Here is a 17,426-nt window from a genome sequence, read left to right as displayed (position 1 = left end):
TTAACACGCGAATTCCTCCTACCGAAAACATTTTATTCCTCCTTAAATCTACAAATAAATAACCACAATTGGACCCGCCGCCGACGGCCTATTTCAGCAGGTCCTCCATTATGCATTTCCGAAGCTTGCTACCCAGGCCTCGGAAGAACCTCGACAGTTTCTCGTAAAGCTTCTCCCACACGTTGTCCGAGCGTTTTTTCCAAACTTTTTGGATGTTGCTGGCGGTGGTACTCTCCCCCTTGCCGTCCGTGGAGTCTTCGTGGAGTACCAATCGCAACTCCGTCTCCCCCCGATTCTCCACCACTTCGATTTTGTCCTTGTTCGGAAACACCAACTCGTAGTCTCCGTTCTCCTTGTCCCCACCTGGGTCTTTCGACATCTCGTTCAAAAAATTCCCGATTTCGTTCTCCACAGAACCGGCGTAGTTGTCCACGCTCCTCTTCACTTTCCCCTTGCCGGTCTTCTTCAGCCCCAGAACATCCGTCGGCTTCCACACCCTCAACCCTTCCGTCAAAGACTTGTACCTCCTCTTCGTCTTCTCCTCCGGCGACCTCACCTTGCGCTTGTGCAACAACTCGTTGTTCCTGTTGATAAAATCGAGCTTCTTCTTGTACGCCAGTCGCTCTTTCAGCATCTTGATCTGCTGGTCCTTCAGGGTATCGTCGATTGTGATCTTCGCGGGGTCGTACCCCTTACCCAAAACGTAGTACCACTTTCCCTCCCCGATTCCGTCGATGCTCCTCTTCAGCCTCAGGGGACCGCTCTCGTCGCTCTCCAAGTCGTCGTAGTCGTTCTCGAGGGAGACACCCTCCTCCTCCTCGCGAAAGTACTCCCCCAGATTCGCCTTGGTATCGAGGTCACTCTGGAAACACAACCAAAACCTTCCACTCCCGATTCGAGACCCAGATACTTACTTCTTGGAGCGCGAACCCGCGGTTGGTCACCAACGGAAGATGGTCGTCTCTTTTGTCTTCAGTCACGATTCCAACTTCCCACAGCTCGGACGCGTTTTGTTTTTCCTCCCCTCCGGCGGCACTCTTCTTGCCGAAGAACTCGTGGATGCAGTCGAAATTTCCGCCGTCGTCTTCGTCTGGTACCGAGTCAACTTCAAAATCTCTCGCTTGGACCGCGTCTTTTGCTTCGAATTTCATCGGTGTTACGGCGATCTTCGGCTTGTGGAGACCGAACAACCCTTTGGTCTTCAATCCCTTTCTCGACTTCTCTGTCGTGGTGAAGAGCAACTCGTCGGGATCGGCTAGTTCCGCGAAGACGTCCTCGTCTGGTAGAGGACTCTCTTCCTCGTCTTCTTCCTCCAAAAGCCCCATCATCTCTTCGGAAGTCTGTCCCGCCTCTCTGATCGTCGCCACTTTCTCCTCATTGTTCTCGAAACTCTTCTTGGTCTTCTTGGTCTTGCTTTGCTTCATCTCGGTCTTCAGCTTGAGCAAATCCATGTTGATATCTCTCCTCTCGCGCTTCTGCTGCTGCTGCTGCAACTTTCCCCTCCTGCTCAACATCTCCTTCAACAAATTCCTCCGATCCCCAAAGCTCTTCAGCTTCAACAGTCGCATATTTATGTCTTTCTTGTCGCGCGTCACCTCCCTCTTCGCTTTCCTTATCCTGATCAAAGTATCCTCACTGTTCAAAAACTTGTCAGTCGCTCTGTTCATGATCTCTTCCAGTTCTTCACTCGTGAAGATAATATTCTTCTTGGCGGCCTTCACTTTGGCCCTGTCGGACAAAACTCTTCGAATCTCCGTGCTGGTCAGCTCCAACTCGAAGATCCTTTTCTTCTCTTCTTCGTGAGGTTTCTGCTTCAACTCCTGCGCCCTCCTGTTGTCCTGTTTGTGCTTGGCCCGTTCGATGAAGAGCGCGCGCGGGTCCGCGTCCTCGTGACTCTTCTTCTTCTTCTTCTTGGTCTTCATCTGTTGGTAGTAGCGTTCGTCGGACTCCAACTCGCGCTCCATCACCTCTTGCAACTCCCGAAGACTCGGAGTTTTGTGCGCGGCGAATCGCGGAGACAACTCCACCGAGCTTTCGTCGTCGGAAAACGGAATGTTCTGGTCCACCTGGATCTCTTCCATCAGCTGCTTCAGGTCGGCTTCGTTGCTGACGCACACCGGGATCTGGGCCCCCGGCAGGACAAAAAACCCGATCGATTTGGGGGGCAAGGACAACGACAAGTAGTTCATGATCCTTGCTCGTCGCAGCTTCGGCAAGATCTTGATCCTGTCCCCGACGAAGCTGTCCAAGCTCAGTCTCTCCCCGTTGAGGTAGACGTCCCTAAAAAAACAAATGAGTCCAGATTGTACCCCCCGGAGTGGTACTTAAGTACGTGGCGTCCTCGCTCGGAGAGGTCAGGATGTACGATTGGACCTCGGCGTTTTTGAACAGTACCGTTCCGAATTTGACCAGGATGGTGTGGTTGGTGGTACCGTTGTTGACCGCGAGTACTGTCATGGCGCCGCTTCTGATGAAGTCGTTCTGGTGGCGAGCGCAGTGCGCGTAGAGCGACACCTCGGGGTGAGGCACGGTCGCCTTGGCCTCCAGAACATTCCTCCCCATGAGACTCTTGTGCAGCACCGACACCCAGAACGGGGGCGACTCCGAGAAGATCTCGTGGAGGCGCGGCTGTCTCAGTATGACCTCGTAGCCCTTCCTCGCCGCCTCCCCCATCTGCTTGGCCCACGCCACGGCGGAGCTGAAAGACGCGGGGTGTCCCGACTTGGGGGACACCACCCAGATCGGCACCTGGGGCGTGGTGTACAGATCGTCCAACTCCTCCAAAAATCGACTTTCGCTCTTGCCCGTCCTGAAATTGGAGCTTGCAGGCGACGGTTTCGCGCTCTCGCAACTTACGGTTCTTTCACTGCGGCCGCCAGGACCTGGGGGAGGTGCTCGACAGTCCTCCGGAAGTCCAGAGCGCAGCGACTCGCGTCGCTCCCCACCACTCTCCACTGGTCCTTCTTGTCGGGGAAGGCGTCGAGGATGTGCTGGAGGCGCTCCAGGTCCGACACGTACCGACTCTCGCTTTTGTTGGAGCAATCTGCAAGAGCTGCGTCTTTGGTGGTACCACAGTGGTGTGCTATTACCGTAGCCCAGCTGCCAGTAGCAGCTCACGTTCAGCTTGTCCGAGATGTCCAAGAGCGCCATCGCGTCCTGCGGGTTCCACCCTTCTCTGGTGGTGTCCGCGTCGTTGATTCCGAACACTGGGGTGAGATTCGCCGCCGCCAGCCACTCGTTCACGCCGAACCACATCGTGGGGGTGACCACGATATCGCCGTCCCCTTTTTCCTCCGAGTCCGAGTCCTGGTAGCGGACGAACCGGGTCGAAGGACCCGCTATCCTGACGTACGCGGGACTCAGTCGCTTGGCGAGTTGCAGAGTGGTGTCGCTGCAAATGTCGCGTCATTCTGGCACCGCAGTCGGCCAACTCACCTCAGATTCAGGCCGGTCAGGAGGACGGCAGGATCGATAGACAGGCTCAGGAATTTGTCGCTGACGCGGTGCGCCCCTTTCTTGCCATTTATCGCGTAAATTGCCTCGTCTGCGAGACAGAGCGGCCACAACACCAGAAATACCCCACCGATTGCTCTCAGCATTGTTCGCCAGTCACTGACGACAGCTGGGACCAGGTCCTGACAGGAAACTTCGCCTAATTGCAGAGTCGACATTTTTCGCAAGTGTGCCAATCATTCGCAATATTTACGTTGGGATTTGTTGATTTATAAACACAGGAGGCGCAATCGATACAACAAATACCGCTCCGTGGCGCAATCAACGAATCCGCACCCTTCCGGAATATCAGCGCCATTAAACAAATCCACATCAGAGGGGGCTGTCAATTTGACATAAAGAACGTCATTCTACGTCACATATCCGAGTTGTGCCGTTAAATCATTTTGGAAAAGTGTAATCGCACTTGGAATAATTCCGACCCTTGTTTGTGAGGATTAAAACAGAACTTGGTCGAGGGTGCGATTGATTTAAACGGATTATCCCAACAATTACACACCACCAGACCTTCAGTAATTGAGTTTCAGGAACTTTACAGATTCGTTCTTCGTTCGCATTGTCTCATTAAGCACAACCGCACTTTCGTCTCCGCAAATACTCTTTATTGCCTCATTCGAATTCAACCCGCAAGACTTGTCGCAAAAAAACGAAATTATTCCACAATCTAGAGGTTGGAATTTTGATTAAATCAGCGTAACGGTCTTGCATGAGTGTATTTATTGTGTAACTTAGATTGGAGGAGCGATTCATTGCGTCGTGACGCGCAATCACTGTGTATTTTTGTAATTGCGCCGCATCGTAGATTTGCTTCGAGTCGAGTTGGGGATTTTTGTTTTCCCCCATGTCAGTGTCCAATCAGTCATCTGTCATGTCGATGTGCGTTAGTTGTGTTGGTGTTGGCCGTGACTGATAAATTATCAATTCGGCAAAGATACCATCGAGATTGAAGGTCGAATCACTTAAGGAGAAGGTTTTTAGACGCAGCCCTATCGATTCCTATCTTATAATGATTGCGCTTTATCGCGTCGTTTCGAGTGATTTTCTCGCACGACTCCGCTCGGTGTTTCTCTCGCCATTGCCCCGATGAGCGTGTGATCTCCGCGATGAAGGTAAAAGTGGACCTGAAAGTGTGCGGGGTGTGCGGCGACAAAGCCCTCGGCTACAACTTCAACGCCGTCACGTGCGAGAGCTGCAAGGCCTTCTTCCGACGGAACGCCCTCGTCCAGAAGCAATTCAAGTGCCCCTTCAACGACCAGTGCGAGATCACGACGATCACGCGACGCTTCTGCCAGAAGTGCCGCCTGGACAAGTGCTTCGCCATCGGCATGTGCAAAGACTTGATCATGTCCGAAGAGGACAAGAACCTCAAGCGGCAGAAGATCGAGGAGAACCGGGCGCGCAAGCGGACCAAAACCCACGGCTTCAAATCGGGCTTCAAGAAGGTGAAGAAGGAGGACGTCGAGGCGGACTCGCAGGAGTCCCAGGGCTTCAGCTTCGCCGATTCGGACAGCTCCAAGGACGCGGGGTACCAGCCGAACGGCACCCCGGCTGTCGTCAGCGTGATCAACTACAACGACGTGGGGAGCGAGCGATTGGTCACGTCGAGCGACGACGTCTCCATGATCAGGACCATGCTCAACAACACTCCCAACGTGCAGAAGAGCCCCGAGGAGAGCACTTTGGTCGGTTTGATCAACAACAACGACCTCAACTGCAACAACAACGACCCGACGTCGTCGTCGAGGAGCGCCGTCGACGTGACCAAAGACGTGGTGGAGGATGTGCACAGGTGATTATCGCGATAGCGGTGTTTGTTTTTTAGTAAACAAGTGACACCTGCAGCTCTGTTTGCAGGAATCGTTGCGAAATTGTTCGCATTTTCGCTGACGGCTCCAATTGTAAATAAATAATTGTTAGACCAGGCCAAGGAGGCCAAAGTCACATTTGATAACGAAATTGGTGAACTTTGTTTTGGATGCGATTACTCCAGCCCACTGCGTTCTCATTTTTTACGCCTCAACGCGCGCGGGCCGTTTTATTGTTGATAATAAAATCCAGTTAACGATCTACTCTATTTACAGCTCGAATAGTTGGGATTGTTAGCGTCGGATGAATAGAGTTTGGTCAAGGAGACAACCCCGAAGCACGCCTCGTTACCGCGTGTCCTTCAAACGATCGATCATCTGGCGATAATTTGGCGGTTTAAAAACATCCTAAATGCAAACACTTGACAAGTTGACGTCACAGAGATGTGACCGATTAAAAGTTGTAAATCGTAAAAAGGTATAAACAAATCATAAAATTCGACAGATGGACAAAGTGCAGCTCCATAAATTCGAAAAAATAAAAATTCGAGATAATGCGGTTTTGTTTGAGTTTCGCCGGTGCGACAACCAACTTTAATTGTTAATTGGGCCTGGTTTCAGGGTGTCCATCGAGCCGAACTCCATCGAGTCGATCCTTTGTGAAGCAATCAAGCTGGAATTCGAGGCGTACTCGTCGATTGCCCAATGCCATTCAAACTCCCGCGAGCTGAACGACGCCGAACGGGCCAAGCTGAACGAGCTGATCGTGGCGAACAAAGCCCTCCTGAGCCCGCTGGACGACGAGCTGAACAACCTGATCGGCAGCGATTACAAATTCAGGGTAAGAGCGTCAAACCCGCTTCGCTTCGTCCGACGTGACCGTGTGCGTGCTTTTAATTTGTGCGTGTGACCCAGAAGCGCCCGGACTTCTCATCAATCGCGGACTATCGCAGTCGTTGTTGCAGGGCAACCCGCAGCAAGCCCTCGAGACCGACCCGGCGCTCGTCGACGTCATCAACCTGACCGCCATCGTGATCCGGCGGCTGATCAAGATGGCCAAGAAGATCAACGCCTTCAAGAACATGTGCCAGGAGGACCAGGTGGCGCTGCTCAAGGGCGGCTGCACCGAGATCATGCTGCTGAGGAGCGCGATGAACTACGACCCCACCAAGCAGACCTGGAAGGTGAACGAGTTGCCGTGGAGAGTTAGGGTGTTGATGGGGTTCGTTGCAGATCCCGCACAGCCAGGAGACGTTTAATCTGAACGTGGACATCCTGAAGCTGGCCAAGGGCAACGTCTACCAAGAGCACGAGCGCTTCATCAAGACCTTCGACCCCAAGTGGCGCTCCGACGAGAACATCGTCTTGATACTGTGTGCCATTACGCTGTTCACGCCGGACCGGCCCAGGGTGGTCCACCAGGACGTGATCAAGCTCGAACAAAACGCCTACTACTACCTCCTGCGCAGGTACCTGGAGAGCATCTACCCCGGGTGCGAAGCGAAATCCACATTCCTCAAACTCATACAGAAAATCGCGGAGCTGCACAAGTTCAACGAGGAACTCATCAACGTCTACCTGGACGTGAACCCGTCGCAAGTCGAGCCCCTCCTCATCGAAATTTTCGATTTGAAACACTGACCTTCGCACCGCACGCAAAATCTATTTTTATACGACTAGAACGAAGAACCTTTGTAAATAAGAGACGCTTATTCGAATTTAAATAGTCCAAGCAATAAATACTATTTATTATTGTAAATAAATCGTTTTAAGTATAGATGTTTGTTTTATGCGTCGTAGAAATGACTCGACTTTGCCGACCTCGACGTCGAGTTCAGTCGCTTTTTGGCACCGGAACTCTCCTTCCGTCCCAGAACGGGACTGGAGCTAGTCCCCATGTTTCGTATCAGACTTTTCAAGCTCTTGGCCTGGCTGTCCACAATGTTGGTTTCTTGGGCGATGATGTAAAAGTCGTCCAGCAGATGGGGCGGCGGTTCTACCGGACACGGAGTGACGTTCGCTTCTGGCCCTCTGTCAATCAATAGCGCTAACCTGTTCCTCAAAGATTCGTTCCTTTGCTCTAACTTGTTGATCTTGTTGGCATCTTCCTCAAAATGCATCAGAGTCGGTGTTGGCATGTACTACAAATCAATTGTCAACAAAGAAATTCACCAGGTTTGCACTCACCTGGAATATTGTCGCTAGGAAATTATGCAGTGACACCAGCAAAGTGTCCTGCCACTGTTTTGTGAAAAACAGCGAAAACGCCGGATTTTCTTCGTGATTTTTTATGTACGGAAAAACTAAATATTTACGTCAGAAAAAACCAAAGCAAACCTGTCTCTTACCGAACCAGTCTTTCCACTCGTTCTGATTCTGCAGTTCGGGTGTCATCCGCAAGAAAAACTCCATCACTTTGTCAGTCTTGTTGTTAACGGCACAGTTCACCAAATACAACTTAAGCACGGCGTTTTCCAGCTTTTTCACACCTTCAAAGCACCCTCGAACAAAACTTGACAAAACTCGCAAATGCGCTCACCTGGGATGAAGTGACTCTCCAATTTGCCGAACATGTGGGCGTCCAAATGGCCCCACAGTTCGCGCAACGAATTCAAATCGTAATTTGCCACAAGCTGCATAAGCTGTTCGATGATTTTGTCCACTCGGAAACTTTTCTCTTTGTCCACTTTCAGTTCGGTGTCTAGCGCTTTCAGAGTCGCACCGAAACCTCTGAACAACAAATACTCGCGAATCAATTCATCGATGTACTGAGCGTGAGCCATCGTACGACTCTTTGGCTCCCAAGAACGCTTCAAAACATGTTTACAAATGTAAATCGCAAGTCGTCGACGACAGTGACAGTTCTGACGTTTCAAATGACATTCGTTGCCAACATAAGTGCCAACTTAAAGATACAAGTTCCTAGGACAAGCGAGTGTGACTGTTCTGGGTTTTTGGAACGATTAAAATCCTAACGTGCTCTAAATAATATAATTTAATTAGAAACTTTACTAACTCAATGTAAAACCGTACTCGTACATAATAAATGCGAGAAAATATTGAAATCAAGATTCAAAACAATAAAAAATATCAGTTCGCATTTGAAATACCTTGTTACAAGATAAATTAAACACATTTATCAACATCATGGAGAGTAATACTATTAAGCGAAAATCTCTTCACTAACATATTCCGTTTAACACAGATCTACCATCTATCAACGTAAGTGACGCGAAAAACCTACCATGCAACATCTGGTATACGTTCAGAGAGAAAAATAATAAATCAAGTTACAAATTAGTTTCTTAAAAACGATCAACAATCATCATTGCACTACAAGAGAAACGAAACGAAGGGACCAACACACACTTAAGTGCTGGGGTAGTAGGGTGTCGCGTTGGTTGCGTTTGTCATTTGCGGGTACTGATAGTCCTGGTACCCTTGCGGGTTACCCGGGGTGGGAGGAGGAGGATACATACCTTGGGGAGGCGGAGGCGGGGGATACTGTTGCGGATACGGATTGTGATAACCTCCGTAGACCGGTTGCGGTGCGTTGTAATCGTAACCGGCCGGTTGAGGCGGGTGCGGCGGATAGTGCGGCTGAGGGGGAGGATAACCCTGGTAGCCGTAATTGTATTGGGGTTGCTGGGGCTGCGCGGGATACCCCATCATGTCGTAAGGAGGGGGTTGCGCCGGATAGCCGTATCCTTGCGGAGGCGGCGGCGGTGGCGGGGCGTGGTACGGTTGCATGTTATAATTGTAGTAGTTATTGTAGTAGTCGCTCGAGGGCGCTTCCGTTTTGATTTCTTGCGGCGTCGGTGGCTGCTGGTACGGCTGCGGCGGCGGCTGTTCCGACACGTACGTCACTTCGTCGCTGTGATCGCTAGCGTCGCTCGGTATCTGCGCCGGTTTGGGGTCGGAGGAGGCGTCGTCTTCGATGGCGTCGTCCTTGTACGAGTTCGTGATGCTGTCGAGGGTCTCCTGAAACGGCGCGCCATCAAGACAAACCGCATCGGAAATCGTCCCGCGTACCTGGAACGGCGTGTTGTCGTTCATCACCGACGTGGTCGTCTCCTCCAGTCGCTGCAGCACCGACGAGTGCGGTTTTTGCTCCTGGGGCTGACTCGACAGCCTCTTAATCGAGACCTGCTTCTTCAGCAGCGATATCCTCTTCTGGATGTCGTCGGGGACCGACATTCGATCCGGCAGGACCACGTCCAGGTTGTTTTGCTTGTTGCGGTCGTTGTGGGTGTGCTCCTCGTCGCTGCTGCTCCCGGGGAACACCTCCGCGTCCCGCGGTTTCGTCGCCTGCTTCCGCTCGACTTCGCCCCGCCCCGCGAACGACCGACTCCGGAAGTTCGCGTCTTTCTTTGTGAAGCTCTGGATTCGCGACACCAGGTTAGGAACTGACTGTCTTATGCTGCGCACGTTCATCTTGGCGACGCCCGGGGTGAACGGCTTCACCACCCGCTTCTGCGGCATCACCGACAGCGACGGATTCACCTTCATCGTGGGCGGCAGGGTCGGCTTGATCATCTTCGTCGGATCGTTGTTGTCCTCGGCTTTGCCTTTCACCTTGATCGCCGTCTTGATCGCGACGATCTTGCCGCTTTCCAGCTGCATGTACACGCCTTTCGGTGACTTCAACACCAGCACCTTCTGACCGGCTTTCAGGACGATGTTACCCTTCTCGGGCTGATTGGTCGGAATCACCACGTCCAAAGGTAGAGTCATCTCTTGGGCCGTCATCCCCTGCCTCTGCCAGTGCTCCGCCGGGATCCACCTCGACGGTCTCTCGTTGCCCTGCTGCATCGGCCTCACGGACGCCACCGGCCGGTGTCCCCGTCCCCCTGCCAACAAATTGTACGGGGGCTGTCTCGCCGCCTGCTTCTCCCTCTCGTAACCCTTCTTGGCCAACCTCTTCTCCTGCTGCGACAACTGCTTTTCCTTCCTGTCCACAAGCAGAGACTCGTGCTGGAACGGCTCCTTGTTCAACCGCCTCCCGTGATTCTCGATCACCTTGTGCATGACCACATCGATGTAGTTGTCTCTGACGTGCATCCAGTCCTTCTCCTCGCCTTCGTCCTTCTTGTCGTCCCAACACAGCGTGCTGACGTCCTTCATCGTCAGATGGGCGTCGGGATTGCACTCGTCGACGACGCGATCCGACATCCCCTGCTTGTTTATCTGTCTGTCGTAGATCTTCTTCTCGAGGCAGTTGTCGACGACGAGGCGATAGACAAAGCAAGGTTTTCGTTGCCCGTATCTGTACACTCTGCAGACGGCTTGCGTGTCATGACAGGGGTTCCAAGACGCGTCCAACACCACGACGCGGTTCGCACCGATCAAATTTATGCCGAGCGAACCCGCTCGGGTCGACACCAAAAACAAGTGGATCTTGGGGTTGGAGTTGAACTCGTTTATGAGCTTCTCGCGCTCGAGGGCGCTGGTGGAGCCGTCCAGACCTGAACGAAAGTTTCAAAATTAAAAAAAAGAACCACAACCACCGGACAACTCACGGTAGTAGCTGCTGTTGCGACACCACTTTTGCGTGTCTCCCGGAACTAGATTCATCTGTAGAAACTGCTCGATCAAGTCGAGAGTGATCAACGACTGACTGAAAACTAACAATCTATCACCCAGAGCTATGCTTTCTCTGATTATACAAAAAAGAATCTCCATTTTGGCCGAGTTTTCGATACGACCGGGGATGTAATCTTTCAAGAGATCCACAGCCTGCAAAAAAAAAAAACTAGTCAGTCAAGAATGAGACAATTTAAAGGGGTGATCATAGATCCTAATTACATCGTGCTTGGCTATGAAAAGACTTGCCGCCTCTCTAGATTTGTAAATTTGACATTTGACAGCTCACACTTGTCACTGCAGTTTTCATTACTTATCATTTTTCAAGGTTTCGAAGTTGGTCGCAGAATGTGCAAATAAAGGAAAAACAAACTGAGGAAGCTGTTGCGGATTAAAGGGATGACGAGGCATAACTCACAAACATTTTGCACTATCTGGATATTTTAAAGATCAAGTATTTAAATGACAAACTACAAAAAGCGAAATAGGTAAGTAACAGTAATCACGTGTCTTGAACATAGGAGCGAAATTCTTTCTTTGAAAACAATGCACTAGTTCTTTTGATTTATTTTTGTTTTTATTATTTTTCAATGAAATTTTAACTGAAAATGAAATTTCTTGCGATTTATTTTTACTTTAAATTAATCATTTTAGAGACCTTTGTTTTTAGACAAAAAAGTAATCACACCAGTTGACCTTCAAGATAGTATAGTTACGTTATGCATTGCAGGCGGCAAATTGCACAGCACACTACGATGCAAGAAACAATTACATAATCGACGAAAAAAGAAATAAAGGGCGGCTGTGAAAAACAACATTTTTGAAAACGTACAACGTAACTTAATAAACTGTCACTTGTCAATTTTGACATTTATGTGGATTTCACTGAAAAAATGCCTTTCATTCAAGAACACAAAATATTCACGACAGAATCCTATTTTCGAAATAAAAACGAAACCATAAACAACATTATTCATTGGAGTTTTGGCAAAACCTCTCTTAATCACGAATGTTAGTATGATTTAAGCTAGGCCGTACGTTTTCATAAGTTTAATTTTTTACGTCCGCCTTCTTGCACATACCCAATCATACGGAATTCCGCTGTCTTCTTTAATATCCTTAGCTGCCATCTTCGGCGTGAGCGCCGCATCCAAAAACTTATCGTCGCTGTTGTTCAGCTCGTTCTTCAACTCGTCCTTGATCAACTTCTTCATCTCCGGCTTGATGTCCGACTTGTCGTCCAACTCCTCCACCTTGGGCTCGATCTTGATGTCGCTCAAGATCTTGATCTTCTCCGAGTTGAAGACCGACGGCAACTTGATGTCGCTGATGATGTTGATCTTGGGCTTGGAATCGTTACTGTTCTCGGCCTTGATCGGACTCGGCGTTCCCATCATCGCCGGCTTCTCCTCCTTCTTGACCCACGCCTGGTTCGCGTTGTTGCTGCTGAAATTCGGGTTGTACTGTTGATTGTAGAACTCGTTGTTCTGGTTGTAGGTCTCGTTCTGCTGGCCCCAGTAGTTCTGCTGGTAGTTCTGGTACGAGTTCTGCTCGAAATTGAAGTTCTGCTGTTGACCGTCGGTTCTGTTGTAATTCGGCCCGAAGTGCGAATTGTCTGATATGTTGTTGACGAAACTGTTCTGCGAACCGACGAAGTTCCCTGTCGATTCTTGTCCGAAAGTGTTGAAGCTGTTGGGGCTCTCGAAACTGTTCGAGTTCGGCGCGAACTGCTGCGAGTTCTGGTCGAAGAAGTTGTTGTAGTTCTGACTGTCGCTGGCGACGCTCGGAGGTGGCTGCGGCGTCGCCGGAGGATTCTGACTCGTCTCGCTCGGAGCGTTGGTGCTGTAAGGAGTGACTGACGCCGCCGGTTTCGCTCCGTTCTTCCCCCGAGGGGCGCTCCGCCTCGGTCTGGACGGCGCCTTCTTCGATTTGTTCCGCTCCGTCGATCCTGCCACTCCGGCCGTACTCCCCACCTCCTCGAGATCAATATCGACGGCGTCGCCTCTCGCCCGCTTCTTCAAGAAGTTGTACAGCACGTCCGGATGGTTCCAGATTTTGCAACAAACCGCGAACGCCTTCAACGGGTTGGGGACGGCTTGCGACCGCACCACCTCGTCCATGAACGTCTCGTACAACTTTCTTTGGAACGGCAACATTCGCACCAACAACACGTACTCTTCTTTCTGCGGCAGGACCGTCTGCAGGACCGCGTGGGAACGTCTCTGGACGAAACCCACCAACAGGGAGTGCAACACGTGCGCTCTGTACCGCATCAGTTTGATGTCCGCCTCCGTGGAGTCGATACACTGCCCGTTCATAATCGGCCTCTCGAACATGTTGCAGAATTCCGTCTTGGACCCCAGATAGTTGGGTCTGACGAAGTCGACCATGCACCAGTACTCCATCAGATTGTTCTGGAGAGGATAGCCGGTCAAGACAATCCGCCTCTTGGTGCGCATCTGCTTCAGAGCTTGCGAAATGGACGCGTGCGAGTTCTTGATCCTGTGACCTTCGTCGCAGATCACCAGGTCCGGGCCGGGCGTGACCAAAGCCTCGTGGACATCTACAAACCAAAAGTGACTCATCAACGCTTCCGTCAATTTACCTCGACAGCTTTACCATCAAAGAGGGCTTTGTTCTTGTCGTCTTCTACTGGTTCTGGCAGGTGAGGTTTCCGCTTCGATTTGGGGTGTTTGCGCAACGACAACAACCTGAACTGTTCGTACCCTATGAGAAGAACCCCGCCCCCGAGTCTCCACTGTTTGATGACCTTGTGCCGCGCCGCCAACGTCTTGTGGCTGTCGTTCAACACGTGCAGGTTGAAGTTCCTCGCTCTGACCTCGCCGTGCACGGTCAGCGCGCTGTTCGCCACCGCCTCCTCCGTCGGCAACCACATGTTGTACTCCGCCATCCAGTTCTGCAGCGTGTTGATGGGCATGATGCACAGGATCGTCTTCGCCGGAGTGTGTCTCAGGAAGATGTCCGAGAAGCACACCACCTGGAGAGTCTTACCGAGACCCATGGAATGAGCGAGGATGCACCCGAAACCTAGGATTATTAACATTCGGTGACGGCGTCCTCACCAAAGGGGTTGTCTCTTACCGGCCGAGCTCTCGAATCGGCTCGTGCTTTCGATGACGTTGTCGTAGAGGAATCTGACCCCTCCGATCTGGTGCGGCTTGATGACCCTCGCGATTTGGGGTGCGAGAAACACGTCGGGTTCGTTGTCGAGGTGGCCGATGTTCACCACCACTCTACCCTGTTCGTCCGGCTGGTTGAACTCGTCATTGGTGTGCATGCCGGAGTTGCTCGGGTCATCTTCCGGTTCGTCGCTCTGGTCGCCTTCCGGCTCGGAGACCACGATGCAGTCCTCGTCGGACGAGATGTCGATGGTGGTGACCGGAGCTTCTTTCGCTGGAAACGCAATTTACTTAAGAACCACCAACACCTTCTAACCTCCTCGCGGAACAAATTCTTGAGCAAAACAAAGACTTTGAAAAGTGATTTTTATGTTTTTTAGTGAAGTCACAGACTATGATTTATAAAAGTGAAGCAGAGGCCTTTTTAATCGCAAATTGTATAATATAGCAACCGGACTGTACCTGAATCGTTACTCTATTGTTTATCATTTGCGATTTCTTCATTTTCTTCAAATTTAAAGGTGAAAAGACCGAAGAATCGAAGATGGGTTAGTGAAACAACAACTACGTTTTGCTTTTTTTTTTAATTATTTGTAAGAAAAATTGCAGTAGACTTTTTAATAGTGATAGTGATTCTTTTTCTTTTAAGCAAAAAAAAAGGAAATGGAAAAAAAAATAGTACATGAATGATTGAATGAGCTGCAGGGCTGCCGGGACGTGGCAGAAGTATAGAAGTTAGAAGAAAAAAGACTTTAAAAAAGAGATAGAAAGAAATTTTTGTTTTAATTTAATTGGATGAGGCAGAGGTCAGCGACCCCCGCCCCTTTCTGGAGAAATTTTACAAAAAAAAGACATGCATCTTCAACGAGATGACGTGACTGTACACACTTCAAACATCTTAAACCAGTGAGGGTCGTCCGGTGTTAAAACTCGTAACGACTAGTGCCCTCTGTTGCGCACAACGACAACAAACTATTGACCGCTTTACCTCCACAAAAAGAATCAACAAAACAAAACAAAACAACAAAAACCTGTTGTACCACCTTGCTTCGGTTCATTCATAAAACGCAAAATTAAATAATTTCGTTGTTCCAAAAAAACAAAACAAAACTATACGGTGTCGTCCCAAGAATAAAAAACCCTTTCGCGTGGCGGCCACTTGTTGCCCGCAACTTACGTTTTATTTTCGGAATTATCGGTTTGATGTCCTCTTCGCTGTCGCTATCGCTGTGCGACTTCATCATCGGTGGGAACTTCTTCGCCACCGGCGCTATGCTGACCGAGGGCGTGAGGTTCGCCCCCGGCTTCTTGAGCGAGATCAGACTCCTGGGGTTTCTGACGGGTGGAGTCCCGACCGCCGAGGCGGCATTCTTCTGCACCCTGACCAGATCGAAGGGCCGCTTGGGGAGCCTCGTCATCGGTTTGGTCTGTCCGTTGGGCAGCTTCACCAGCACCGTGTTGCCGATCCTGGTGGTCGACGTGCCCGGCTTGGAGAAGTTGTTGCCCTGCAGCAGCGAGATCACCTTGTTCTGCATGCGCTCCTGCGCCGCCTGCCTCTGGAACTCGCGCAGGAGGCGCTGCTGCTCCTGCACCCTCTGGAGGCGCTCCATCTCCTGGCGCTGCGCCGCCAGCGTCGACTCGTCCAGCTTGGTCTCGTCCATGACCTCGCGGATGTTGCGGCGGAGGTTGAGCCCCTTGCGCTCGCCGGGGTCCTCCTCGGGGGTGGCGCCTGAAAAGAATCACCCTTGAATCTCTGATACCACAGAACTTAAGAGCGTCTCACCTGGTTTCCGGGCGGGGGTCACCACGACTTCGTTCTCCGTGGCTTCGACCTTCTTGGGCTTGACTTCGCCCTTCTTCACCGTCTGAAAGCTGATCTCCCCCATTTCTTTCAGTTTTTCTTTGATGTCGAAGTCGTAGTCTTCGGTGTCGGGAGGGGTGGCCTCGGCGGCTTTGGCAGTCTCCGGCTCGGCCGTCGCGAACGGGTCGTCGACGAACTTGTCGAGGAACGAGTTTGTGGTGAGTTCGTCTTCCGAATTAACTTTAGTATTCGGAGGCTTATCACCAGGGAGGGGTTCACTGTCCGATTCCAGTTCACTTTCGCTATCGAAGTCCGATATTTCGGTGTCACTAAAGTTAATTTCATCACTACTAACGAATTTGCTACGTTTCTCACTAGAGTCATCACTGATTTTCTTGGGGTCCGTCGAAGTCTCGTCCGCCGACTTCTTCTCGAGCGTGATGGTGCTCGGGTCGAATTTGAATTTTTTGATGGAGATCTGCGAGTCGGGGAACGACCTCTTCAGACTGAGAGTCTCATCGTTGCTCTCGTCCTCGGGGCCGCTGGACCCCTCGTCTTTGCCCTTCTCCACGGAACCCCCGTCACTCGGGGGTCCCGCCTTGGGCTTCTCGAGCCTCTGGATCGTGACATCTCCGAACCTCTGCAGAATCGGTTCCATCCTCGTCGCTTCTTCAGCACGGTTTGTTTACATTGACATTTGAATCGGGCGCCATTTGCGTGAGTCGGTGAGACCGGCGATTCCGCTATTTCCACCCCGAAAACCACCCTCGCACACACCCAGCCCTAACAGAACAGCCCCGCCACATTCACGATTCCACCCCCATCGACACTCGACACCAATTATCCCTTAATTATTGACGACGGCACTCCGACAACAGACACTACATTCACACTTTCCACTGTTTTACACCGACGACGGGTACCCCGTTCACCATCACGCCAACACCTGGACACCCTTCGACTCGGTCACCAGCCACGTAATCGACGCCCTCCGTGCTCACCACGCCGAACAACCCGATAAAACAATACTAAAATGGCATTGTTCATCACACCACAACTCAACTGACTGATGACTGATGGAGGTTTCACCGGTAGAGGCGCTGCCAGCGCGTTAAAATTGAAAGTCGCCTGCTTGATTCTTCGCGGTGTAATTAATAAAAACCCATCAATAATGAATGCGCCCACGCCCTAAGGGCGACTCCGGCCCCAGTTACCCCCGAATTCCGTGATAGGGTTGAACACCCTTCTCGCAGCGTAAATACCGTCAGAAAAATACTTGATCTTGCTTTACCAATCTCTAATTTTTTACCCACAGATTTGTAACTCGTCCTGACCCCCGAAAACCAAACCGTCCTTTTCTCCCTCGTATTTCAACAGGTAAGTCCCAGTTTTATAATTTTTCACCACGAAAAGACGTTTCTCTTGGAATTCGTGGCCTTTACGCGACCTCAACTTTTTCGATCGTTACACATCAAATACCTATTGTAAGTATTTGTATCGCTAAAGTAACAAATAATTGCACAATAATTACCAACTGCATGAATTAATGAACAGACTATTCATGTAATTGCTTTTGTAATTTTG

General features: G+C 50.7%; 4 protein-coding genes across 7 annotated transcripts; 1 reads left to right on the top strand and 3 right to left on the bottom strand.

Moving 5' to 3' along the window:
- Positions 1-12: 12 nt before the first annotated feature.
- LOC138125322 (uncharacterized) lies at positions 13-4,217 on the bottom strand. 2 transcript variants are annotated; one of them, XM_069040581.1, is made up of 6 exons: positions 3,436-4,217; positions 3,090-3,391; positions 2,857-3,043; positions 2,333-2,809; positions 915-2,280; positions 13-862 (listed from the first exon to the last, which is right to left on the bottom strand). In XM_069040581.1, exons 1-6 carry the CDS (start codon positions 3,669-3,671, stop codon positions 89-91), a joined length of 3,342 nt encoding a protein of 1,113 aa, XP_068896682.1. In that variant the 5' UTR covers positions 3,672-4,217; the 3' UTR covers positions 13-88. The 2 variants fall into 2 exon arrangements, with proteins under 2 accessions (XP_068896682.1, XP_068896681.1); XM_069040580.1 differs by having other exon boundaries at positions 2,333-3,391.
- A 175-nt stretch (positions 4,218-4,392) lies between these two features.
- Hr96 (Nuclear hormone receptor HR96) lies at positions 4,393-7,095 on the top strand. 2 transcript variants are annotated; one of them, XM_069040593.1, is made up of 4 exons: positions 4,393-5,302; positions 5,940-6,159; positions 6,284-6,502; positions 6,552-7,095. In XM_069040593.1, the coding sequence occupies exons 1-4, from the start codon at positions 4,617-4,619 to the stop codon at positions 6,957-6,959; spliced, it is 1,533 nt and encodes a 510-aa protein (XP_068896694.1). In that variant the 5' UTR covers positions 4,393-4,616; the 3' UTR covers positions 6,960-7,095. The 2 variants fall into 2 exon arrangements, with proteins under 2 accessions (XP_068896694.1, XP_068896693.1); XM_069040592.1 differs by having other exon boundaries at positions 4,394-5,302; positions 6,272-6,502.
- LOC138125344 (WD repeat-containing protein 91) lies at positions 7,037-8,204 on the bottom strand. The gene is made up of 4 exons (XM_069040613.1): positions 7,858-8,204; positions 7,667-7,807; positions 7,506-7,621; positions 7,037-7,459 (listed from the first exon to the last, which is right to left on the bottom strand). Exons 1-4 carry the CDS (start codon positions 8,099-8,101, stop codon positions 7,106-7,108), a joined length of 855 nt encoding a protein of 284 aa, XP_068896714.1. The 5' UTR covers positions 8,102-8,204; the 3' UTR covers positions 7,037-7,105.
- A 91-nt stretch (positions 8,205-8,295) lies between these two features.
- LOC138125320 (helicase ARIP4) lies at positions 8,296-16,955 on the bottom strand. 2 transcript variants are annotated; one of them, XM_069040575.1, is made up of 8 exons: positions 15,825-16,953; positions 15,219-15,770; positions 14,004-14,315; positions 13,521-13,949; positions 11,984-13,464; positions 10,838-11,054; positions 9,351-10,783; positions 8,296-9,299 (listed from the first exon to the last, which is right to left on the bottom strand). In XM_069040575.1, the coding sequence occupies exons 1-8, from the start codon at positions 16,498-16,500 to the stop codon at positions 8,688-8,690; spliced, it is 5,712 nt and encodes a 1,903-aa protein (XP_068896676.1). In that variant the 5' UTR covers positions 16,501-16,953; the 3' UTR covers positions 8,296-8,687. The 2 variants fall into 2 exon arrangements, with proteins under 2 accessions (XP_068896676.1, XP_068896675.1); XM_069040574.1 differs by having other exon boundaries at positions 8,296-10,783; positions 15,825-16,955.
- Between the last annotated feature and the right edge of the window lie 471 nt (positions 16,956-17,426).

Source organism: Tenebrio molitor, chromosome 3, assembly GCF_963966145.1.
Source record: "Tenebrio molitor chromosome 3, icTenMoli1.1, whole genome shotgun sequence".
NCBI classification, from domain to species: domain Eukaryota; kingdom Metazoa; phylum Arthropoda; class Insecta; order Coleoptera; family Tenebrionidae; genus Tenebrio; species Tenebrio molitor.
Note: the sequence above shows the minus strand (reverse complement) of the source record. Positions and strands in the feature narration are given on the sequence as shown.